This window comes from Euphorbia lathyris, chromosome 6 (assembly GCF_963576675.1).
Source record: "Euphorbia lathyris chromosome 6, ddEupLath1.1, whole genome shotgun sequence".
NCBI classification, from domain to species: Eukaryota; Viridiplantae; Streptophyta; class Magnoliopsida; order Malpighiales; family Euphorbiaceae; genus Euphorbia; species Euphorbia lathyris.
The window spans coordinates 6,279,347-6,306,311 of NC_088915.1; the positions used below are offsets into that span (position 1 = coordinate 6,279,347).

The 26,965-nt window shown below is 36.3% G+C and overlaps 1 protein-coding gene across 4 annotated transcripts; it reads left to right on the plus strand.

Annotated features, from left to right (window-relative positions):
- Positions 1-4,878: 4,878 nt before the first annotated feature.
- LOC136233147 (calpain-type cysteine protease DEK1) lies at positions 4,879-26,631 on the plus strand. 4 transcript variants are annotated; one of them, XM_066022738.1, is made up of 32 exons: positions 4,879-5,216; positions 5,484-5,630; positions 7,702-7,952; positions 9,199-9,381; positions 9,553-9,688; positions 9,945-10,075; positions 10,220-10,334; positions 10,428-11,445; positions 11,572-11,682; positions 12,673-12,731; positions 14,063-14,225; positions 14,384-14,657; positions 14,770-14,920; positions 15,764-15,875; positions 15,967-16,132; positions 16,267-16,337; positions 16,465-16,556; positions 16,693-16,855; positions 17,017-17,088; positions 17,814-18,188; positions 18,278-18,393; positions 18,493-18,790; positions 20,208-20,527; positions 20,998-21,349; positions 21,440-21,757; positions 21,840-21,944; positions 22,062-22,190; positions 23,319-23,699; positions 23,791-23,928; positions 24,100-24,336; positions 24,434-24,886; positions 26,182-26,631. In XM_066022738.1, the coding sequence occupies exons 2-31, from the start codon at positions 5,506-5,508 to the stop codon at positions 24,737-24,739; spliced, it is 6,468 nt and encodes a 2,155-aa protein (XP_065878810.1). In that variant the 5' UTR covers positions 4,879-5,216; positions 5,484-5,505; the 3' UTR covers positions 24,740-24,886; positions 26,182-26,631. The 4 variants fall into 4 exon arrangements, with proteins under 4 accessions (XP_065878810.1, XP_065878809.1, XP_065878811.1 ...); XM_066022737.1 differs by having other exon boundaries at positions 5,487-5,630; XM_066022739.1 differs by having other exon boundaries at positions 4,879-5,212.
- Positions 26,632-26,965: the final 334 nt, after the last annotated feature.

A 26,965-nucleotide genomic window follows, 5' to 3' on the forward strand; every position in this document is an offset into this window, starting at 1 on the left:
GCTTTTATAGTAAGCATGATCAGCGCTGCTGAACTTAATATACCCGCTGAGGTCTCAGATGATGGAGTTGCTATTTTTGATAGTGTCAATGAAAGCGCCAATAGACTTAAGGCGCTGTCCACGGAACTGACCAGAGCCGTCTTAACCGACGCCTTTAGGATTCCTCCTCCCGATGCTGACAAAACGGGGGAGAAAGAACAAGCTAGAACACAGCATGAGCATAGTCAGTCTAAGCAAAAGAAAAAGAAATAGAAATTAGGCTAGCTCAGTTATGCTAAGTTTGTAGTCTCTATGTTTATGCTTTTCTTTTGTTGTATACGCTGACTACTTCTAGTAATATCAATACTTGCATCTTTTTATCCAAAAACTGAGCTATGAGTTATTATCTATGATGCTGAGTATTAAGTCATTATGTATCTTCAATTACTTCAGCTATGGTTAATGCTTATAAAACTTATTGATTGAACCTAATGCTGATAACATGTTTGACATTGACTTGTATATTTATATAACATTGTCTTATAAAACTCATTGAACAACAAATTACTCAGCGACCTCTGAATGTTAAAACTTCCGCTTAAACACTGAGTAAAATAGAATATGTTCCATGAGCTGACCTATATCTGAAAACTGACCTTAGACTTACTCGATTAAACCTTCAAATGTTAGAGTAAAACTAAGTCAGTAGCTCAACCCTGACGGGGGAGTTTGCTAAGTTATATTATGTCAACTATCATGGGGGAGCTCAATGCTGAGTTTTTCTCTGAATAGTTTTGCCAACATCAAAATGGGGGAGTTTGTTGAAACACCTTTCCACATAATTTTGATTTGACAAAATTGTTTAAGTATAATTAAAAACATATTCTAAACACACTAAGTTTAAATGCTTTGATTTATTCTACTAATGTATTTGTTCAATGTTAAGTTAAATTGTTTATAAGACACAAAGATTAAAAGGCCCAAAGCCCAATACGGAAGTCAAAGCCCAAGTCAAACAGTTTAAGGCAACTCGACCCGCGTATGTCAAAACGCTATACAAAACGCAACTCAGCGGAAGAAGGATCTAGAAGACCTTCGTGGAACAACTTCGGGAGGAAGCTGCTGAGTTGATTCGACAAAGAGTACAAGACAACAGCTGGCTAAGAACAACTTCCAGACAAAGTGTTTCCACTTTGGGTAAAGTTCAGAAGACACAGAATGATGTCCAGTTGACCTTACCATAAATGGAGAGACATTCTGCCGAGCTGACCAAAAGCTAACCGAGGACAGAAGATACTCAAATCTGATTGGCCGAGAGCTCTGAGCAAGACAGGATGACAACGACAGGAAGCCGTTTCCCTCCAACGGTTATTTCGAAATTCAAAATGACCCACACCTCAGACATCTCTATAAATAGAGCCCTTCAGTTGCTTCATTCAACACAGAACTTGATCAAGCCATTACGCTGACCAAATCTCTACGCAAAGTTCTGCAAGAAAAAGCAAAGCAATCTTACACTAAATTTCATATCTTTTGTGTAAAATTCTAGAGTGATTATTCAATCATCTAAGGTGTCTTAGAAATCATTGTTTAGGACAAACACTTATCATTTCTAGAATTAGAAAGGAGAAGCTGAGTACTCGGTTATAGTACTCAGCGAGAGATTAGGATTGAGTAGAGGTATAGAGGAAGGTACTCTTGTTATACTCAGTTGCTAAGATTGTAAAAGGTTTGATGCTCTGCCGTTAAAGAGCTCAGTAGAGAATTCAAAATCTCGGAACGTGTTCCGGGGACAGGACGTAGGCTTGGAGGCCGAACTTGGATAAATCTGCTAAGTAACATATTTCTAACCTTAAACTCCTTTATATATTTATTGCTTGCTTAAACAAAAACTGACCAAGTAAAGAGGTCAAGCTGAGTTGTGCGCATTGAATATTTGAGCTCAAGAATAGACTCTAAGTGCTATCTCCTGACTTAAGTAAAGAAACTGACCTAATCACCAGTTGACTAGGCCAGTATCTTGCTATTCACTCAGCGCCGCTGTTAAAACCTTTTTCCCATGAAAAAGACGTCTGCCCTAACTCAAATTTTTTAAATAGTTCCTAACCCCCCCTTGGAACTATACTTGTAACGTTATAAGGGACCAACAGTCCCAATTGTTGATGCATGGATTCCTTCGCCGACAAGGCTTCGCATCTCATTGCTTCTCTTAAAATTTGAGCAATAATCATAATGGTTGTCAAACTTTAGAATGGACATGGTTGCCAAACTTCTATAAGATTGCCATTTCGTTGTTTGATTATTTAACTCACGCTTTCTAAATTTCACACATTATTTTGACTAGTCGAGACTAGAAGCCTTTGGGAGTGGTTTATGTCTTTGTAGATAAATGGCTTTGAAGGCCAAAAGGATGGAAAAAAGGTAGGGGTAATGGCGGGTAGTGAGCTTTATTGGGTCTCAGGAACACCTTATTGTTGCTGAAGATCATAAAATTGGCTGGAGGCACAATCTTAATATAAGAGGGTTTGGGTAGAGCTTGCATTGGATTTTGCGGTTGCAATTAGGTAAGAGGTTTTTGAGTGGGTTGAGGGTCGTCCCTTAGGATGGCTTGCTTATTCCGGGTGCTCATTTGTCTCAGTGCATTCTGCTGTGCTTGAACCACATTAATTAGATCCGAAGTGATGGTAACCTCTTAAGTTGGCTACTGGGCACTTAGGGTATGCTTCAGCTTGCCTTATTCCCCGTCCAATTTGGCCCCTTTCACAACTTTGATACCACATGTTATTTTTGGATTACATTAAAAAAATGGGCTATTATAAGAACAATATGAAATCATAAAAACCACACATCACAAGCTAAAAACGCGGTGATAGAATTTGAAAATAAATAAGCTCTATTCTTCCTAAAAAAACAGATCTTCCTAAAGACTATGACGTTCTTAACCAACTAATGACAATACACAAAGATTATTTCAAACAAAACAAATATATAACAGTAGCAATAATTACTGAACTTGTTATTGCGTCAAAGAACTAGAAGAAACAAAATTAGAAGAATGAATAAATCTGGACGAAATTGAAAAAATGAGAATAAAAAAGGATTTCTCTAATATCATTTCTGATAAAAAAATAAAGGAGTAAAGGAAACAATTAAAACCGACAAAACTAAATCATTGATTAAAGAAGGAGTAAAGGAAACAAAAGATATGTAAATTAATGCTTAACTACTTACCATTATAACTAAAATATCCTAATTAACTATAAAGTAATTAATATTTAACTTATATGAACAATATATTGTATTAAAATTTATTAAATAGATTTGGATACTATATCTAGACTTAAAATGAAAATAAATTTAGAATTTGGATTTTAAATAAAAAAATTGTTAAAATTTATTAAGAATATATTTGGATACTATATCTAGATTTGAAATGTAAATAAATTTAGAATTGGGTTTTAAATAAAAAATTATTAAAATTTATTAAGAATGGATTTGGATACTATATCTAGATTTGAAATGAAAATAAATTTAGAATTGAGTTTTAAATAAAAAAATTGTTTACATTACATGTTGTTTAGCAATTTGGTTGAAAGTTATTTATTTTCTTGTTAAAAAAAGAAGGAAAAGTAAAAAATAAAATTGTGGTTTGATAGATTTGTAAACGCAATTTTTATAGTTTGGAAGTTTGTAAATATGAATATTTATTTAAAAATTATTATCTTGGCTATTTCCTTCGAAAGGGAGCGATTTGGAGCATTTAAAAAAATCGACTTTGCAAATTATCCAAAATATACGGGGTAAATTACACCCATGACCACTGAACTTTATCCATTTTCACATAATGGCCAGTGAACTTCATTTCTTCCCGGTATGGTCACTGAACTTTACACTTTTTAACACCGGTGGCCACTTAACGCCTCAAAACGACAGTTGACAGCTAAAAATAAAAAATTCAAAGCGTTAATAATATTCTAAGGAACTTTAATTCTTGAAATTTTTTGTTTTGAGGTCATTTAGGTGTTGTTTGGTTAGGAGAGAGAAAGCTCCAAAAAATGTGATTTTCGAAAATAAAAAATGTGCGTTCATGGTAAATGTCGTTCTGAACAACTTTAATTCTTAAATATTTTTATTTTGAAATCGTTAACGATCGTTAACGGTCATTTTGAGAAGTTAGTCAAAATTGAGCGGCCACCGATGTTAAAAAGTGTAGAATTTAGTGGCCATACTGGAAAGAAATGAAGTTCAGTAGCCATAATGTGAAAATGAGTAAATTTTTGTGGCCATGGGTGTAATTTACCCAAAATATACGGTATAACTTTACCAATTAACTTAACCATAAGTATTGTTTGCTCATATATCCGTTAAACGCAAATTTCACAAAATATATACATCTGTTTGTAAACTTTTAAACTACGAAAACTGTCTTTACAAATCAGCCATACCACACAGATTATTTTTATATTTTTCACTAAAAAAATTCTATTTCCTAAATTCTTTTCCTAATAAATAAACCCATGTTTGAAGACACAAATTCTTTATATTACCTACTAAATCAAGAAAATTAATTACTTAGCATGACAACAAATTGACTAATCACATAAACAATAATAAGAAAAAACAAAGTCCAAATTAGCACATTAATGACAATTATTTTACAAAAGATTAAATTTTTAATCATTGAGAAATTAAAATCAAACAACTCATTTCCCACTCTCATCCCATACCACGTGTTACCCACTCACCTAATATTGAACTATAATTGGATCGTGCATCTCACGCGCCCATACTAGAGAGTGGATAAAATTTAATTTCAGACAAAATATTATTTTTATATCCTTTCTCATTTTCTCTCTCTAGAAAAAGAAACAATTTTTAACTTACAGTTTTTTCCACTCACACACCATGGCAGTAGGGTTTTATTTTTACTTTACTTTCTCTCTCTCTCTCTCTCTTTCACGGTTTGGAGATGAGAATTTCTCAAAGAAGATAGAACTCAGTCAATCAAACATCAGATAAAACAAAACTAACCCTAAAAGCAGCAATTTATTCATCTTCTTCATCATTCCCATCTACAAAACCCTAGTTCCTCTTATGTAAAAGCTCAATTTCTGGTTCTAGAAAGCCGAGTTCCTGAAATTTGAGCTTTACGCAGTGTTTTTGTACTTGAAATGATTAATCTGTGTTGAATTCAGTTCATCATGCTCTTGCCCATCAAGTGTACTTCAATTTTGTAGGTGAAATTTCTTCCCATCTTTCGCTGCATTACTTGTTTTTTGGGGTTTTGGTTGTGGATAGTGTAGGATTGGTTTTGATTTCGATGTTTAATGTTGATTTTGATGTTTTATATTTTAGTAATTAAAACAAACTTCATTTTCCCCATTTTCCGCATCTTTGTTTTGAGTTCTTGCATCTTAGAATTTGTGTTGCTCGAGTTGTAATTTTTGGATGTATGAGGGTATTTTGTGAAATTGGGATTGATTATGATGTGTTTGTTTGTTTAGTAGGTGGTAAGATAGGGGAGCCATGGAAGGAGATGAGCATAGGCTAGTATTATCCTGCGCAATTTCAGGGTCCCTTTTTACAGTTTTGGGCTTGGCTTCCTTTCGGATTCTTTGGGCAGTGAATTGGAGACCTTGGAGGATTTACAGGTGATTATTTGCAGACCCTTCTGTAAAATTTTACTTTAATTAGTCCTTACAGCCTATGTTGCACGGACAGTCCTCTTTAGTAGCGTTTCGTGTCCGTATCTGTCTTTCTAAGGCTATTTTATGAAGGTTATGTTTTAGAAATAATGTTTTCGGTGTCTGTTCCTGTGTCCGTATTAAGGCTATTTAATGAAGGTTATGTTTTAGAAATAGCGTTTCCGGTGTCTGTTTCCATTCCCTGTTCGTGTCCGTGCAACATAGCTTACAGTGCTAGTGTCATGCATAGGTATCACATTTTGATTAAACTGTATCTGTTAATATTTTGGTCCCGTTGTCTCATTTATCAGGGTTTGAGATTGCATTACTGTGTGTTATTTATAATGTACGGTGTTCGGCTTTATTTATGTTAACTTGATTCATTATTGAACAAATGTAGACTTGATTTCATGCAGAATAGCGTTGACAGTTCTATTTTATGAACAGGATTTCGAAAGTCGTTTTACATTTCGAGAGCCACTGTCTTTATCAGTTTTAAATTTGATGAATGTAAAAGTAGTTTCACTTTCCCAATTTCATTGATAGGAGAGTAAATGATTTCTACTAAAGGTTTTGCTGATGCATAACCTCAGAGTCTAATTGATTGTAGATGTAGGGTGGAATGCTATGCCCGTGAGTGTTTGTTAATGTTTATCCATCTCGTTTAAATTACTAATATGTCAGGGGAATATTAGGATACAGAAAGTGTTACGTTGTCCGTATTAACACGAAAGTCACTGCTGGACAATAGTCTAAATTTATCCACAACACTCAAAATTGTAGTACTTCTATTTCAAAATTGCTATTTCTGTATTTCTTGGAGACTTGTTCTAGATAATAAATTAAATCTAATGATTTCCACGGGATAAGCATGTATAATTTAAAGTATTATTCAGCTGTTTGATGAATATGGCCAAAGTTCAATTTATTTGAACAAGCTCGACTCTTATAATTGCTTGTCCTAGAAGAATATTGAACCATTGATTAACATATCCTAAAGAAACTTCATTAAATACCAATCATTGGGAATCAGTGTTCCAAATTTTTGTTTTTAAAGATAAGTTAGTTAGAAAAGAGAAAGTTGTATTTAGCTGGTCTTATATTTGTAAGGTGAACGAACAGAAATTTAATCACTTTTCTTGTTCTGCAATATTAGAGGTAGTATGCGTGTTTGTCCCTTTGTATGAACTGGATTATGAACATTACAAGCAGTGGTTGTTTGTGTAGTACAGTGGGTGTTTTTCATTCAGGAAGGTTTCCTAGAAATATTTTTAAATACAAGAACTTGGAACTTATGTTGGACTTCGATTATTGCACTTTTGATCTTCATGGTAATTTTTGTTCGAGTAATCCTCCTATTAGTGGAAGTCAGGTTTTAGAAGAGGCGTAATAATGTGTGGAGTACAAGTTGAAAAAATTGCACTTCTATGTGAGGAATCATGTGCTTTTTTGTACACTGGCCTTTTTTCACTTCTTCCTTTTTTTTTTATGAGAACCACCTATCGTTTTCTTTATCTTCGGTGATTCTGTGCTTTAGATCATCTCTTGCAGTCTGTAGTTTAATTTTGTGAAGTCAACTTGTCCTATGCTTCACTTTGTCAGAGATTAATATAAGATCTATGATTGGGCCTTAACTATCGGCTTGAGCTTTTAGTTCAATTGGTTCCATGACATGGTATCACAGCCACTTGAACCAAACAGTCTAGGGTTAGATTCTTGACAACCTCATTAATTCGTGGAATTAAACACCCTGCAAGCCCAAGGGGCATTTGTGCGTGGGGGTGTGTTAGAGATTAATATAAGACCTATGATTGGGCCTTAACTATCAGCTTGAGCTTTTAGTTCAATTGGTTCCATGACACACTTAAGGTGTTTCTGTACTCTTTATTTGTTTTTTGTCCTTTGCTTTTTCCCTCCACTCCGTGCTTCTTAACTCGTTCCCTATTTCTAATTTGGAAAAAAATATTAAATTGTGCTTAAATTATGCTGTAATTTGTTTGATCTATACCTCATTTTTGGTGGTTGCTTTTCTTTTCAGCTGGATCTTTGCTAGAAAATGGCCATATATATTACAAGGACCTCAGCTGGGTATACTATGTCGATTTCTCTCTCTATTGGCATGGATAATTGTTGTATCTCCGCTTCTAGTCCTTGTCATGTGGGGCTCCTGGTTAATTGTAATACTCGGTCGAGATATAATTGGTTTGGCTGTAATAATGGCTGGTACTGCTCTTCTGCTGGCATTCTATTCAATCATGCTTTGGTGGAGAACACAATGGCAAAGTTCAAGTATGAGCTTTCTTTACCTCTTTCTCATCAAGATATTGTCATTTTAGTTTCCACCTAGAAAGTTGCAGCTTTTTGTTCTTTTCATTTCTTTACTTTCTTATTCTTTAAGCACTAGTAATATGCCTCTTATTTTGGAACTTGAATACAACATATGAGCTTGTTGCCCGAGATTACCATTTTAATTTTTCTGCAAAATTTGTTTTAGTTTTTCATTTGGCTGCTGCAAAGATGTATTATATTGTGAACTCCTTTAATTGCACAAGTTTTCAAGAAATCATGGAAAAGTGAACTCTGCAGATGAACAAACAGTGGGGATATTTGGGGTTACATTGATCATGATTGTGTTGTGTCTGAATGGTTTTGATAAGAACACGAACAAAACTCGTGTTTGTGTATTTTTGAAGAGACTTTGAATTTGACTTGTTGAGCCTAATGCTGTGTATGGAGTTTTAGTTGGATAGGAAAGAAACTGGCAATCTTTAATCTACGGGATAGGAAAAGAAACAAAGGAGGATTAAACAATCGTTTTTGGTCAGTTTTATGGAAGGATAAGGAAGTATTTTGATTGTTAAGTGTAGCGTAGTCTTGTTGAAAAACATTTTTGATAGTGAGGAAACAATAACTCTTATCCATGAAATTTTTTCGGGTACTCCGGGAGTAATACACCCGACTAATCAGTTAATGCCACATGTATACATTTTTTTCTTTACACCAATCATCTTCCATGTAGTGGTATGAAAACCGATTTTCATTGGTCGGGTGTATTACTCCCGGAGTACGTACTTCAATGGGATATTTCGTCCCTCCTTATCCTTTTCTTTTTGGATCTCTATAAACATCCAATCAAGAGAGGACCCCTATTGCTTCCCCTTTTTCTGTCCGCTACCGTACTTCCATGATTCCATCCGGATGAAGTGTAAGAGTCGCCATAATCACACAACAGCTAATACAAGTCTCAACTACTGTCGAGTAATCTAGCGAAACTTATCCTCTTAATCTTTGAAAGATGTTAGCTAAAAGAAGTCAGTATTATTAGGATGTTAGCTTCTGAATTTTCTTGTTCTACATGTTATTGCTTAATCAGAACTCTGATATGCAGTCCATGGAGTTGATTAAAATCAATTTGTTGTTTTATAATTCAACTTTCATTTTTTTGGTGTATATATGTATATATATATATATATTTCAATTTTTTTTCCCTATAACTTCTATGCATCTCACTCGATTTTTTTTTTCTATCTCACAGAGGCAGTTGCTGTTCTCCTTTTTGTGGCTGTTGCTCTACTATGTGCATATGAACTATGTGCTGTGTATGTTACGGCTGGAAAAACTGCATCTGAGCGTTATTCACCCTCTGGTTTCTTCTTTGGTGTCTCAGCGATTGCTTTAGCAATTAATATGCTCTTTATTTGCCGGATGGTTTTTAATGGTAATTTTTGCTATATTTGTTGTTTTCTTACTTTATTGCATTTTGACGGTCTTTTATTATTTCCTAGATGTGGAACATGAATTGATGATGCTATTCATCGAATTTATTTATATCAGCTTTCTGCTTGGATATAATTAATTTTTCTGTTCCTTTTGTTCTTGATACCCACAGGGAATGGTTTAGATGTTGATGAATATGTTCGCAGGGCTTACAAATTTGCCTATAGTGATTGTATAGAAATGGGTCCTATGGCTTGTTTACCTGAACCACCTGATCCCAATGAATTATATCCTCGTCAGTCTAGCAGGTAAACCTGTTCACACGGTATTGTGGAACAAAGTGAACGAGCTCTTTTTTTTTTTAAAGTTGATTACATCTTATGGCTTGCTTCATGATAACCTTGTTGGTTTATTAGCCGACCCCGAATCATTTCGGGACTAAGGCTTTGTTGTTGTTGTTGTTGTTGTATTTCTTTCTTATATCTAATTGCTCCTGAAAAGTTCAATTTGTTTAGTTTTTGCTTTTCAATTGTTTCGTCTTCTGATTATAGTTTCTGTTTATAGGGCTTCTCATCTTGGCCTTCTCTACTTCGGCTCGCTCGTGGTTCTTCTTGTCTACTCCATTTTATATGGTATGACAGCAAAGGAAGTTCGGTGGCTTGGAGCCATTACATCAGCTGCTGTTATTATCCTTGGTATGTCATAATGCTTGTAGTTTTACAGGTTTTCCTGTTTCGTTGCTGTCTATATCAATATGCTGTTAGTCCTGAGATGCTAGTTTAGTCCGATTTAACATTATGTATGTTTACTGTTAATTTGTTTAATGTAATGGTATACAGATTGGAACATGGGGGCATGCTTGTACGGTTTCCAGCTTCTTCAAAGTCGTGTTGTAGCTCTTTTTGTCGCTGGCACATCCAGGGTTTTTCTCATTTGCTTTGGTGTGCATTACTGGTATGTTCTGAACTTCGACTGTAAACATAAGTATACATATAACTCTTTCTTTCCGTATTTATGTCATAGTTGCTATGATTTTCTTCGAATCAGGTACTTAGGTCATTGCATTAGTTATGCGGTTGTAGCATCAGTGCTGTTAGGTGCTGCTGTTTCTCGCCACTTGTCGGTTACTAACCCATTGGCTGCTAGAAGAGATGCCTTAAAGAGCACAGTGATTCGGCTAAGAGAGGGTTTTCGTAGAAAGGAACCGAACACTTCATCTAGCTCTTCAGAAGGTTGCGGTTCAAGTGTAAAACGCAGTAGTAGTGTTGAAGCAGGCAATATTGTTGAATCTGTTGGCCATTGTACAGCACAATGTGCAATTGATGCTAGTAATTGGAATAATGCTGTTTTATGTCGGACTATGAGTTCTCATGAGGGTATAAATAGTGATAAAAGCATAGATAGTGGAAGGCCAAGCTTAGTCCTGCATAGCAGTTCTTGTCGTTCAGTTTTGCAAGAACCTGAAACTGGGACGTCCGGGGATAAAAATATTGATCGTAATAACTCCTTGGTGATTTGCTCAAGTAGTGGTCTCGATAGCCAAGGTTGTGACTCCAGCACATCTGCTTCTGCCAATCAACAAATGTTAGATTTGAATCTTGCTCTTGCTTTTCAAGAACGACTAAATGATCCTCGGATTACGTCATTGCTGAAAAAGAGGGCAGGCCAAGGTGATAGAGAACTGACTAGTTTATTGCAAGACAAAGGATTGGATCCAAATTTTGCTATGATGTTGAAGGAGAAAAACTTGGATCCGACTATCTTGGCATTACTCCAAAGGAGTAGTTTGGATGCGGATAGAGATCATCGTGACAACACTGATATCACAATTGTTGACTCAAACAGTGTTGATAATGCTCTTCCAAATCAAATTTCTTTGTCCGAAGAACTAAGGCTTCATGGGTTTGAAAGGTGGCTTCAGTTGTCTAGATTTGTTTTGCATCACATAGCGGGTACTCCGGAGCGAGCATGGGTTCTCTTTAGTTTCATCTTCATCCTTGAAACGATTGTCGTAGCAATTTTCCGTCCCAAGACGATTAAAATTATAAATGCTAGGCACCAACAGGTGAGTGTGGAGTTTATCACTTCAAGTTTCTGCTGATTCACTTTGTTCACGTTTGTACGTTCTACTTTTTCTTAATTATACGAAGCTAACCTTATCAAGGATTCTTGTAATGCTTTGTTGTTGCAGTTCGAGTTTGGTTTTGCTGTGCTGCTGTTATCTCCTGTTGTCTGCTCAATTATGGCATTCCTTCGATCACTTCAAGCAGAAGGAATGGCCATGGCATCAAAGCCTCGCAAGGTAAATATTGCTCGAACTTGCAATTTTGAATTCATGAAGTGATTTAGATTGAATAACTTAATTACGGATTGTTTTTTCGAAATGCTGTTGCCATCATTTAACTAGTTTAACATATAAGCTGTCCTAATGAGATTAACATTTCGGTTTGAGGGCATGTTCCAAGCTTAGAGGTCAGTCTTATTACAACAATTGGTGTCACTCCAAGTTATCTTATCTTTACAACTTGTCATATATCTAAGGTTGTGATAGTTAGAGTGTTGCTTTCACCTGTACCTGCTACATATCTCACCGCAACTTCTCAGATACCATGCACCAACCCCGTGAGTGGGTTGATCAATTCGTTTTATTTGGCTTCTCGAATTAGATATTCTTTTCCTCTTTCTTGAGCATTCTTCCTGATATAAAAGGGTAGCCTGGTGCACTACGTGTCCCCGCTAAGCGAGGGTCCGGGGAGGGGTCCCACCACAAGGGTGTATTGGGGGCAAGCCTTCCCCTACCAATTTTTTGGCAAGAGGCTGCTCCTAAGACTCGAACCTGTGACCTCTCGGTCACACGACAACAACGTTTACCGTTGCGTCAAGGCTCGTCCTCAGCATTCTTCCTGATATATGGTGATGAAAGCCTCAAATTGTTGTTGGAATGTGCGAGTTTCACCCTTAACTTCTTTCTTTGATACCAAGTAGGCCTAGGGTCTAGTTACGGGATGTGTATAATTTATAGTTTGTTTATGTTAAGTGCTTGTTAGTGAGAACCTTTTCTCGTAGAATCTTATTGGAGACAATGCTTACTTCTAGTTCATTATGGAATATATGATTTACACGATTACTACTGGTTTCAGGATAACTTCTCTGGGTGCTTAGTATACTTGTTTTTTTTTTTGTTGCATTATGTCTGGTTCAAAAAAGAGATTTTTTTCTTCTGCAATTTGACAGGATTTCTGAAGGAATTATTAATTGTCTGATTGTTCTTTTGAAATTCGTTGTTTTCCAGTATGGTTTCGTTGCATGGCTGCTTAGCACATGTGTCGGATTGTTGCTTTCCTTCTTGAGGTATGTACATTTTATATTTCAGTAATTTTAATAATTTCACACCTTTTGTTTGGTATACTGCGTATCATATGTGCTTATTGTGCTTCATCCGTGTCGCTCTGATTTCTAGTAGTTGTTACCTATGTTGCACGGAAACTGAAACGGAAACGGACACGAAACGCAGAAACGTTACTGAAGAAGAGTTTCCGTGCAACATAAGTTGTTACAGATTAAATTGAGAAGTTCACTAAACATTCTTGCTTTTAATGTTTTGTGTGATTCATTATGACCAGTTTTCGGTTCTACAAATTCCTTTATCTAATGTGCGTTTATTTATCCAGTTGTATGTGACTGCTTGTATTTAATTATTCAGGCTATTAATTTAAATATTACCATATATTTTCTCTTGTATTTTTCTGTTTATGCTTCTTTATTTAACGATGACACAGAATTATGAGATGAAAAAGAATTCTGAAATTGTTCTTATTATGAATTGACAGTACATGTTTACAATATTATATAGTAGATTACAAGAGTAAAAAATGGGAAATTAAATCACTGCTACGTGGAAACTATCTAACCGAATCCCTCCATTAAAGGGATTTCAAATCAAACAAATTCTTCTAATCTATGTACCTCTCGACAGATGACATTCTATAGCTTTATTCTTCTTTGCAAGACATCTCTTTGCATATAGCATTAAGGAGAACACTTGAACTGTATGATCCTGTCCATAATTTTTGCACATAATCTATAGCATAACTTTCTTGTGAATCATGTCCATTATACGTGGACTTCTTTTCTGGTATAGGTAAAGCTGCATAACGAATCCTAAAAATTTCCCGTGTCCAAATCCATCAATCTGACAAAAGTCCAATATAATTTTATGGGCTTTGACAATGATAGGTTTAGGTTTGATGTGGGTTACATATGCTATATAAACCACACTTCCGAGAAATGGAAAAGGAAGTTTTTATAGCTGAAAATCCTAATCGCAGTGAGAAAATCAGAACAGCAGCAGACCAAAAGGAAACAACAAAACAATGGGAGAACATCTTCATACAAAAGGAAAACTTCTGCTTCCACTGGGCTCTGCTCCTTCCCAAGCTAAATATCCGAGACCTTAAAGCTAATTTCTGATAAGCTGACCTCTTGTATCCCTCATCGCCATTTTTTAACCAATTATACCTCATACTATAGGCATAACTAACTCTACCTATTCGGCTTCTTACCCTCCCGTTTGTTATAATCTATTTGTTCAAGTTGGAGGCCTTCATTTCTGATGCTTATTTCATGTAATTGCACTTGACTTCCTCATTTATTAATATATATGCTTTCTATTTTCGTTGCAGCAAATCATCAGTGCTCTTGGGGTTGTCCCTGACTGTCCCACTCATGGTGGCTTGTCTTTCTGTAGCAATTCCTATTTGGATTCATAATGGATACCAGTTTTGGGTCCTACAAGTACAAGCCAATGGTTCGGCTGGAAACCAGCGTCGTTCCAGAAGCAAAGAGGTGAGTTATAGAGTTCATAAAATCCATTAAGTTAAAAGTTTATAATGGTGCTGGAGATTTTTACTTTTTGCTCTTTTATTTTTACAATTGTTGGTTTTTATATCTATGTTCACGGAAACGTTTGATTCTATTCTAATTGTATTTTTCCTCCCTTTCAGGGCATTGTTCTTGTAATTTCTGTTGTAGTATTTGTTGGATCTGTTTTAGCTCTGGGTGCAATTGTATCTGCAAAACCTTTAGATGATTTAGAATACACGGCATGGGCTAGTGATCCGAGAAGTTTTAGCTCTCCTTATGAATCATCTGTGTACCTTGGATGGGCAATGGCATCTGCAATTGCTCTAGTAGTTACTGGTGTGCTGCCGATCGTTTCATGGTTTGGGACATATCGGTTTTCCCTGTCTTCTGCTATATGTGTTGCTATATTTGCAGGTACTTTTCTAGTTCTCAGATTTGAGATTTTAATATTTGTTTACGTTCTATCTACGAGTCATCTGGATAAACATTTGAATTTGATTTTTGCTTCCTCTTGTTGTTTTGGTAGTTGTTCTTGTGGCGTTTTGTGGTGCATCCTATTTGGAAGTTGTCCAATCTAGAGACGACCAAGTTCCGACGAAGGCCGATTTCTTAGCTGCCTTACTTCCTCTTGTGTGCATACCAGCATTGCTATCACTTTGCTCTGGATTGCTCAAGTGGTAAGATTGTACTTTTAATTCACTAATAGTATTCACATTTTTGAATTCATTACTGGATATTTTCTTATACTTTTGGATGATGGATTTTCCGAATGTGGGTCAGCGCATGAATAATATCGTTTTTAAATATATTTAATTAACAATAATTTGTATGATAACCAAAATATTATCACTATCTACAAAATATTATCACTATCTACAAAATATTATCACTATCTACAAAATATGATAACCAAAAAGAATAATAACTCGCATTTAGGAGGTCTATCTACAAAATATTAACCCTTAAACAACTTTTGTAATTGTAAGTAATTTCAATAACTATAAAATATGAAAATGATGAAATAATTTCGTTCAGAAACAACAAAGCAAAATAGACTTTCCATTTACTTTTACCTTTTTTCATAGTGATGTTCTGAACTTGCTTATATAATACAAAGTTTTCCACCTTTTACAATTTTAATTTTTTTTACGAAAGTAGTATCGTAAGTTAAAATATTATTTTAATCACGCCACTAATATTATTAACCTACGGTAGTGTTCACATGGATCCTAATGACCAAATGAATTTGGTCATTCACCGTGAGATCTAGGCTTATTAAATCTAAACCTTAGATGCTTTGAATCTCCACCCTAGGATTCTAATAAGCCTAGATCTAATGACCAAATTCATTTGGTCATTCAGAGTCCATGTGAACACTACTGTATTTCGGTTGATGTTTCTTTTCTTCTTTAAAAGTTTCAATTCCTATCCCTAGTTTATATGTAGTATAAATTTGGATGTCCACTTCTTATTGTGGGGAATTCTTGTCCTTCTTAACCCAATGTTGAAATTGTTTGCAGGAAAGATGACAATTGGAAACTCTCTCGAGGTGTATATGTATTTGTTAGTATTGGTCTTCTTCTTCTGCTTGGTGCGATATCGGCTGTCATAGTTGTAATTAGGCCATGGACTGTAAGTGAGGTTTATTTGTTTTCCTCGAATATTCATCTTACCTTTTTAGCATATGAAGCCTTTTAAGTTGGTTGTTCCACAATTGCAACAGATTGGGGCATCGTTTCTTTTAGTTCTTCTCCTCATTGTGCTGGCTATCGGGGTTATACATCATTGGGCTTCCAACAATTTCTATCTGACCAGGACACAGATGCTCTTTGTTTGTTTCCTTGCTTTTCTTTTGGGCTTAGCAGCATTTTTTGTTGGATGGTGTCAAGGTAAAGGATTTTTTTGTACTAATCTGAATATGTCCTTGGAATATGAATCTTCGATTGCTTCAAGCTCCGAGCTCCAACTTTATCATTTCTACTGCTAAATTGCTAATGATATTATATGCACAATTCTTTATCAGGTAAACCATTTGTTGGAGCATCTGTTGGCTATTTTTCATTTTTATTTCTTCTCGCTGGACGAGCACTTACGGTAAGTTGCATTCCACCATGTACTTCATTCAAGAGTGGCGTTTGGGCTCTTATTTCTCTGTTTGTTCTTCGCTTGGCATTATAAATGGACCTTTTACTAGTTTCCATATGCTTGCATTTTCCTTTAGGTCCTCCTTTCACCACCTATTGTGGTTTATTCACCTCGAGTACTGCCTGTATATGTATATGATGCTCATGCAGACTGTGGTGAGAATGTCAGGTTCGCTCGCCCATTCTATTTCCTTATCCTCTCTGATTCCTTCACAAGTTTCTTATTTGCATTTGATTTTAATCCTTTATTTATATAAAGATGAGTATCATCTTTCATTCTCATCTAATTTATAACATTCAAACAGTGTTGCATTTCTCATGCTTTATGGGATTGCCCTGGCAACCGAGGGCTGGGGTGTTGTTGCTAGTCTGAAAATTTATCCACCTTTTGCTGGTGCTGCTGTGTCTGCAATTACTCTTGTTGTAGCCTTTGGATTTGCTGTTTCCCGTCCATGCCTGACTCTTGAGGTTTGTACTTATCTTATTTTTCAATGTTTATGATGCTTTGTTGTCTGTGGAAAAAAAATCTTCTGGTGGTTATTGAATGGTTTATATGTTGAAGTTGCTTAAGATATAGTTCATAGCCATTTGCATCTGTTTAAATTGATGACATTTACTTAAATCATCAGATGATGGAAGATGCCGTTCATTTTCTCAGTAAGGATACTATCGTTCAAGCAATTGCAAGATCTGCCACTAAGGTATGTTTTATTTAGCTTCATACTGTTCTTTTTGTATTTTTCTGGGTTCTTCATTTGCGAAAATCAGTGTAATTCTTGTGTTGGAATTCTTGGCCGTCACATTTATTTTTGTCTCTTAGTGATTATGCCTTCCTCAACTTAGCCATTATGCTTCTTTTTTTATTATTTTATTTTATGCTTACTTCTTAAAGACTCTTACAACGCCATTAAGTTTTGCTTCTTCTAAGCAAAGGACTTTCATTTGAAGGAACACCACTTTTTAATGCATCCTATTGGCTAATTAAGTTGTTATAAATGAGAAACACAAAAAATAAATAAGGGTTTTTCTTAAGCTAATGAAAACCCTAAATAAAGAGAATGGAAGAAAAGGTTGAGCATAATTAACAGCCGAACTGTTTTGTGGTTGGTTGAGTTTATGTTTATTTGATATTAATTGATCAAGGCAAACGATGTGCATATTCTATGCATCTTTTAAGCAGATATCGCCTGAATCGGAGATTAAATGCTAGCATGGCATGCTACTACACCATATTAGAACATTGTTACAGGTTTCTAGGACAATAACTATATATTGAAGATTGATAGTAATCGATATAATTGAAAAGATAGATGTTTACATTTTAAATCTTCTCTGTCCAGCCCTCCCCTCTATTATAAGATTACATTAGTAGCATTTCGTAGATTACAGTGTTATAATCTCTTTCTTTTTTGTGTTAATGATGCAGACAAGAAATGCTTTATCTGGGACTTACTCAGCTCCACAGAGATCTGCTAGTTCAACAGCTCTTTTAGTTGGAGACCCTACTGCCACTCGGGACAAGGCAGGAAACCCTGTACTTCATAGAGATGATGTCATGAAATTAAGAGATCGTCTGAGAAATGAAGAACTGGTTGTAGGATCATTTATTGGCAGCTTGCAGTACAAAATGTTATGCCGGGAATCAGCCAGTGGCTTTGATCACAGAAGAGAAATGTGTGCACATGCTCGAATTTTGACTTTGGAAGAGTCAATTGACACTGAGTGGGTATACATGTGGGATCGCTTTGGTGGTTACTTATTACTACTACTTGGTTTGACTGCTAAAGCAGAAAGAGTGCAGGTACATGACTGTCCTTAGTGCTTAACATATATGATTCTGTATTTGTTTTATTTAATGCTAATTATGTGATTTTTTATGTCATATGTTAGGATGAGGTACGCTTGAGGCTTTTTCTTGATAGCATCGGGTTCTCAGACCTAAGTGCCAAGAAAATTAAGAAATGGATGCCAGAAGACCGTCGACAATTTGAAATTATACAAGAGAGGTAACGATTTCCTCTCATTTTTATTTTCCATTCTTTAATATCCAAGATATAGCTTTTATTAGTTTCTTAATCTTTTTTTTTTTTTTACAAACTTTGTAGCTATTTGAGAGAGAAGGAAATGGAAGAGGAAATTTTAATGCAGAGACGTGAAGAAGAGGGAAGGGGGAAAGAAAGAAGGAAGGCTCTTCTGGAGAAGGAAGAGCGCAAGTGGAAGGAGATTGAAGCTTCTCTAATTTCCTCTATTCCTAATGCTGGCAACAGGGAGGCAGCAGCTATGGCAGCTGCAGTGCGTGCTGTAGGAAGTGATTCTGTTCTTAGTGATTCATTTGCAAGGGAGAGGGTTTCAAGTATTGCACGTCGTATACGCACTGCTCAATTAGCTCGTCGAGCACTTCAGGTTATACTCGATTTAACAATTGTTTCTGCACAAGTGAGATTGCTATTGTCTTGCATCTTGCTTCTTGGCAGTATTTGGTAAATTTACTTGTATTATTTTAACAAATTAAGAAGAGTAAATTTGTTAGTAAATTATTAACATAGCAAGAAAAAGCGCATATTATATTTATTGGAGTAACAAATTTCTGACAGAAAATGAAAGAGGGACTAATTAGAGTGTTCTTTCAAATCCTAGGTATTAAACTTGCAAGCTTGAGATAGTGCGGACCTAAGTGTTTGAAGAGGCAAGCCTCAGGAATGTTGTTGCAATTAACCTGTATGTATTGCTATTAGTCGTGGAGCCAAACCTTCAGACGTGTTTCTGAGTGGTGTGCCTTCTAGCCTGACTGGATGGTAGAAACTAGAAACATATAGAATGCCTCCATGATCACCTACCTTTGTAAAAATTGATATGTAGAGACATCTGCTATGAGATCTGAAACCGAAATTGATAACAGAAACCTAGAAGATTTTGCATAAGCTTTTTATGATAATCTGAAGTAATTTACAAGCTAATGCCGTAGCTAGATCAGGAGCTTATAGATTGACAACTGGGCTTAGAAAAATTGAGGGTCCTTCACCTTTCACAGATGGAAATAGGAAGTTCAGCAACTTGAGGTTGGCTTCAAAGATAGGACTTGGTATTTGAAAAGACTAACAAAAAACTGAGAATAAATAGAACAACAAAAGAAGAATATTGGATAATCTGAGATTTGGAAAGTTATTTGAGGGGCTATTGACCTTAATTTTTAGGTATTATAACTGTGGGTACTATGGCATGTCATCTTATTGCACCTTTGGACCTGAAATTTCGTTAAATGCAGCTGGAAGCTTAAAGTTTTTTTTTTTCTCTGTGGAATCCCTATGGATAGGCTCTGGGAAGCGCCAACAGGCTGTTGAAAAGCACCTATCTAGGGTTGAACTTTTTGAAACACTCTCAGCTCAGCCATTAATCTACAGCTAATTTAGCGGGTTGAACTCAATTTAAAAAATTAATTAATAGGAGAATACTTGAGCCTAGTAAGTCCAGTTATAGATTATCAAGTTTCTGATCTAGATTGACCTCTTGTCTTTGATTTGATGGATCCTTGTCATTCTGGATCTAAGTTTGCTCATCGCATAGCTTTCTCTATCTAGACAACATCAGAACATTTTATCTTGCATTTTCATTCAATCAGTGTTCTTATTTTTTCTATTTTTTTTGTCTCGACATTTGTAAATATTATGCTCTTTTATAGAAAGTTGTATAGAATAGCTATGTGATTGGCTATGCTCTATGGTATTCAAGTGCTGGGCAGTCAAAGACAAAGATAAGTGCAATTATGTGTAAATTTGATAAATTCATTGTGAATTTACTAAAATTTAAATGTTGTTTGCAGACAGGAATTACAGGAGCAATATGTATCCTTGATGATGAACCTACCACGAGTGGCAGACACTGTGGAGAAGTGGATCCCAGCATATGTCAAACTCGGAAGGTGAGCTTTTCAATTGCAGTTATGATCCAACCTGAGTCTGGACCAGTGTGCCTTTTAGGCACTGAATTTCAGAAGAAGGTTTGCTGGGAAATGCTGGTGGCTGGTGCAGAGCAAGGTATTGAAGCTGGACAAGTTGGACTTCGATTGATTACTAAAGGTGATCGACAGACAACTGTTGCAAAGGAGTGGAGTATCAGTGTGACTAGTATTGCAGATGGAAGGTATGCATATTCTATTTTATTAGTAAGTTACTTTAGATCTTTGCGGCTGGTGGAGTGGTATGATGATATTGAAAAATAATTTCGGTTGTCATGGAACCAATTGAACTAGCAGTTTAATCTAATAGCTAAAGGCCCAATTTATATTAATATCTGACACACCCCCGCACACGAATGCTAACTGGGCTTGAAGTGTGAACAACACAGACCCATCTTACCATGTGTTGAAATTAAATCAACAAAAGGGATTGGTAGGAATCGAACACTTGATCACTTGGTCAAAGAGGCTCTGATACCGTACTATGTTATGGAACCAATTGAGCTAACATCTTAAGCCGATAGTTAAAGGCCCAATTCATATTAATATCTGACGGATTGCTCAACAATGATATTTGATTGTTCTTAGTAGTAACCAACACATCTTTCTGTCTTCTGTATACAGCTGTTTATTGGGGTTTTGCAATTTTTTCCAGGTGGCATATTGTGACAATGACAATTGATGCGGATTTGGGGGAGGCAACGTGCTATTTGGATGGTGGTTTTGATGGCTTCCAAACTGGGCTGCCGTTGTCTGTGGGTAATAACATTTGGGAACAAGGGACTGAAGTTTGGGTTGGTTTTAGACCTCCTACAGATGTGGATGCATTTGGAAGGTCAGATAGTGAAGGAGCTGAATCCAAAATGCATATAATGGATGTGTTTCTATGGGGAAAGTGCTTAACTGAAGATGAGGTGGTGTCTCTTCACAATGCTATAGGCACAACAGAGCTCGGTATGGTTGACTTTCCTGAAGATAATTGGCAATGGGCCGATTCACCTCCTAGAGTATGTGTCTAGAGCTATTTTAATACGTTTTATAATATGTGAATACTGTTGAACGAGCTTAATCAATGATGCTTCTTCTGCTTGTTTTAGGTTGACGAGTGGGATAGCGATCCTGCAGATGTTGATCTATATGATAGGGATGACGTTGATTGGGATGGCCAGTACTCTAGTGGGAGGAGGAGGAGGTCAGACCGTGAAGTTGTGGTAGATGTTGATTCTTTTGCCAGGAGGTTCAGGAAACCAAGGGTGGAATCACAAGACGAAATAAATCAGCGAATGCTTTCAGTTGAATTGGCTGTCAAGGAAGCCTTGATTGCTAGAGGAGAAACACATTTCACAGACCAGGAGTTTCCTCCTGATGATCAATCATTATATCTAGATCCCGAAAACCCGCCTTCAAAGTTGCAGGTTTGTTTTGTTGATCCTGAACTCCTTCAGGCGGGTCTGATATCATGATTTTGCCTAACCTTTTCTTGGAACTCTTACCTAGGTTGTCTCTGAATGGATGAGGCCTGGTGAGATAGTTAAGGAAACCCATCTCAATTCCTGCCCGTGCTTATTTTCTGGCTCCGTGAATCCCTCTGATGTTTGTCAGGTTGGGTTGCTTTTGGCTAGATGGCATGTAGTATTTTCATCATTGTTCTCGAGCATTTCTGAACCTTTTTACTGTTATTACTCGAGTTCCTGAAAAGTTTTTATTGTCTATGGATAGGGTCGTCTAGGCGATTGTTGGTTTTTAAGTGCTGTGGCTGTTTTGACTGAGGTATCACGGATATCAGAAGTGATTATTACTCCAGAATACAATGAGGAAGGAATCTATACTGTTCGCTTCTGCATTCAGGTATTTCTACGTAATTTCTCTAGTTATTTGGCTGATTTCATGTACTGATAATTACATCAAATTTGGTTCATATTACCACTTCAGTAGGGATGCCGATAGAATTTATATTTGTTTATGATATTGTCCTGGAAGAGTGGTTTAATTAACGATCAGCACTTCAGATGAGAATATATAGGAAGTTTTCATGTTTGACCATGCTTTTAGATTAACATAGTGTATAATAAAAGAAGTTGTTCAGTGTGTCGAGGTCATATGCTACTCAAATTTCTCAAGTACTGAATCTGCATAAATGTGACAGCGCAAAACCCTGTTTTTGTATAAAAGGAATTCTTCTGTGCTTTGGGGAGATTTGTGTTTGGTGAAAGGGACTATCCAAGATGGGTCGTTATCGCTGTATCACATTAGGCAAGACAAAAGTGATGATGCAAATAACGCTCTAGTACTTTGCATGGTGCACGTACTGCAATTGATTTGTTATTGTGCGTTTTGTGTTTGTTAATCTTAGGAAAAGATCGGAAAACGTGCAAAATTGATGAATACATTTAGGTTTAATACATATCCAACCCCTCCAACTTGCACCCAAATGCCTAATGATACCCTAAACTTTCAGAACGACCTTTTCCCCCCTCAACTTGCTTAAATTTCCATGGCTAACCCCTTATCTCCACGTGGCCGTACCGCACACTCATGTGCCACTGGCAATTTAAGCAGGCAAAAATGTCATTTTAAGGAAGTTGAGGTGGTAGAAATGTCGTTTTAAGCAAGTTGAGGTGGTGGAAAAGTCGTTTCAAGCAAGTTGTGACAGAGAGAGCATTTTGAAAGTTTGGGGGTCATTAGGCGTTTGAGTGCAAGTTGGAGGGATTTGGATATGTATTAAGCCATATATTTATCCTATTAGGTGTAAAAGAGATTTGAACATGACATTAGAAAATAAGGAAAATTTAAATATGCCAAAAGCGTAAATTATCCTTTTATGTGAATGGCTCTGTTTTTTATAAGAATTATAATCTACTGATATCTGTGTTATGTTGGATCATATTCACTAGGAAATTCAGTTATTTTCGGGTTGTTTTTGTAATTCTTGAGGTAGTAAATATGCTATATGACATATGTTTGTATCTTTTGCAGGGCGAGTGGGTTCCAGTAGTGGTGGATGATTGGATTCCATGTGAATCAGCTGGTAAACCTGCATTTGCTACCAGTAGGAAAAGTAACGAACTTTGGGTGTCTATATTGGAGAAAGCGTATGCCAAATTGCATGGCTCTTATGAGGCATTAGAAGGCGGACTTGTCCAGGATGCTCTCGTGGACCTTACGGGAGGTGCTGGTGAGGAGATAGATATGAGAAGTGCCCAAGCTCAGATTGATCTTGCTAGTGGTAGACTCTGGTCTCAAATTTTACGCTTTAAACAAGAGGGCTTTTTACTTGGCGCTGGGAGTCCATCGGGTTCCGATGTTCACATTTCTTCTAGTGGCATTGTGCAAGGCCACGCTTATTCGTTGCTGCAAGTAGGACTTCCGTTTCTTCTCTGCCTATATAGTCATCTGTTACCTAAAGAAATCTGATAGAACTTTTCGATTCTCTAAAATTTTCATTCAGGTTAGAGAGGTGGATGGGCATAAGCTCGTTCAAATTCGCAATCCATGGGCTAATGAAGTGGAGTGGAACGGTCCTTGGTCTGACTCATCTCCTGAATGGACTGACAGAATGAAGCACAAGCTGAAGCATATTCCACAGGTATATTCCCTGCCTCTTGTGTATGCTAATTTCCACCTTCCGTTTTCTTCTCTTCCGATGATATTTCCACCTTCCGTTTTCTTCTCTTCCGATGTATACTATTCTGCCTTCCCTTTCATCTCTGGATGATATATTTCCTTATCTCGAGTCTTTTCTTGTCTTGTTCAACAGTCAAAGGATGGTATCTTCTGGATGTCATGGCAAGACTTCCAAATCCACTTCCGGTCAATATATGTATGTCGTGTCTATCCTCCTGAGATGCGGTATTCTGTCCATGGCCAGTGGCGAGGATATAGTGCAGGTGGATGCCAAGACTATGATTCTTGGAATCAAAATCCACAGTTTCGATTGAGAGCGACTGGCCCAGATGCATCATTACCAATTCATGTCTTTATTACCTTAACTCAGGTATGCTCGAGTGAAAATTCTAAGGCTCCGTTTCTTTTACATATGTGCATATGTTAATGAAGGTTAATTGTCCATACATCCGATATTCTGTTTTTAGGGGGTGAGTTTCTCAAGAACATCAGCTGGTTTCAGAAATTATCAATCCAGTCATGATTCTATGATGTTCTATATTGGCATGAGGATACTTAAAACTCGTGGTCGCCGTGCTTCTTACCATATTTACCTACACGAATCAGTTGGCGGGACAGACTATGTAAATTCTAGAGAGATATCATGTGAAATGGTTCTAGACCCTGATCCAAATGGTTATACTATTGTGCCCACAACTATACACCCCGGAGAGGAAGCGCCGTTTGTTGTCTCTGTTTTCACCAAGGCATCAGTTACGCTGGAAGCTTTGTAGGAACTAGCGGTGGCTTCTCATTTTTTCCCTTGTCCCTTTAAGCGCACATCTGCAGGATGTCAAGGTGCTTGGGTTGTTCATAGATCGATTGTGCACCACCTACAGGCAGGTTTCGTTGAAGCCACAGATCATTGCGCCGATTTCTAGGTAATTCAGTCTCATATCTTTTTCCTTTTCAATTCCGAGTCCTGAAGATTTTCTGACAAATGTGTTCTATATTTTTTTGGTTTAATGCAAAGCTACAAAAGGAGCGTTTGTTAATGTTTAATGGGGTAAATTCCACCGAAAATCGTTGAAGTTTAGAATCTGCTTCATTTTCTTAAAATATAATCACTAAACTTCAGTTAATTTCAATAAAGTCGTTAAAAGCGATTTGTGTTTAAAAACTCATCGAAATGTTGACGTGACACGGAAGACGGTTGAATATATACCAACTAAGCACCATGTTTGGAAAAGGATGTGATTTTTTAGATTTTTGTCTTAAGATGTGCCACGTGGCTGTCACGTTTCTTATGTATCAGACATGTCCACATGGCACTTAGTTGGCATATAGTCAACTATCTTATATGTCACGTTAATGAGTTTTTGTATGCAGAATGTCCGGAATGACTTTATTGAAATCAAATGTGAAGTTCATGGATTTTATTGTAATAAAATGAAGTTCAATGACTTTGTGAAATGATAGTCCATATTACAAAATGAAAAAGAAAGAATGTCTAGTTAGATACGGTAGCGTTTTGGAAAGGGTAAATTTGGCCCGTAAAGTTGGCGGACAGGTTCAGTTTAGCCTAAATTGAAGTTTAGATATCAACTAAGCCCCAAAGTTAGCAATATTTGACAAATTAGCCCAAATTTGACAAATTTTGAAGTGTTGAAATTGATTTTATTTGGGCTAATATGTCAAATATTGCCAATTTCCGGTCTGAGTTGATACCTAAACTTCGACTTGGGTTAAACTGAACCTGTCTGCCAACTCCCGGAGTCCAATTGACACTTAATTCATAGCTTTTTGTATCTAGAATGGCACACCACCTAAATCTCCGAGTTGCCAAGGCTTGGGTATGTAACAGTAATCAAATCGATTTGGTAATGTTTCTCTTTTACTGATAATTTCGTAGAATGGCACATCACCTAAATCTCCGAGTTGCCAAGGCTCGAGTATGTAACAGTAATCAAATCGATTTGGTCATGTTTCTCTAATTTCGTAGAATAGCAGATCACCTAAATCTCTGAGTTGCCAAGGGTCGAGTATGTAACAGTAATCAAATCGATTTGGTCATGTTTCTCTTGTACTGATAAATTCGTAGGATCGCAGAAAGCGATGAGCTTTCACATACACAGTATGATACTAATTAACCTTGTCTTTATGTCCGCCCGCCTAATCGGCCGATTGAATGTTCTTCGTACTTGGACTAATATATGTTTTTTTTTGTTTCGAAAAGGCCGCCAGGATGTGGTTTTCAGCTACCAGAATGGCCTGTAGTATGTGGTGCTTAGACCGGTGCAAATCACGACCTTCAATGATTCATCATGCCAAACAATTTTAAACGAAAGCAGGTCGAAACGAAGGTGTGTGCCGGTTTCTCAGAGAGGGTTGTCGGGGGCGGTATAAGCTGTACATGTGTAGGTAAATTGTGAGAAATTTGAATATAGGTCTGACCATGTATGTAAATTGATGTTGGAAAAGAAAAAAAAAAGAAAAGAAAATAGGGAACAATAATTAATTAATTAATTTACTAACACTAATTCAAGGTGAAATACCAGAAAAAAAGAAAAAATGCATTTCATTGCAGCTGAAAACAAGTTTCAGCTCCAGTTTTGTTGTAATCATCAATCATTTGTACAAATTTTACTTACCATTTTCTAATATAATCAGCATTCCTAATTTGATTTTAGTTTCTTTTATTTCTATGTATTTTGATTTTTTTGTTTACTATTTCTTTTGCTTAATTTATAGGGTAAATTCTAAAAAAAAAAACCCTTGTTGTTACTCTTTTTGTTAAGGGTTAATTTCAAATAAAATTTCACGTTTTTGTAGATCGGTACTTGTGATTTTTTGTTACCAAACGAACCATGTGGTTGGTATCGTAAGCTATTTTGGGTTGATTTTATCTAATTTGATTGATAATGACCTCAAAATAAAATTTTCAATAATTAAATGTTATTAATTTTTCAACTTTTTAGGTTTGAGGTTATTTAGGTGGTGTTTTTTAGGAGAGAGAACTT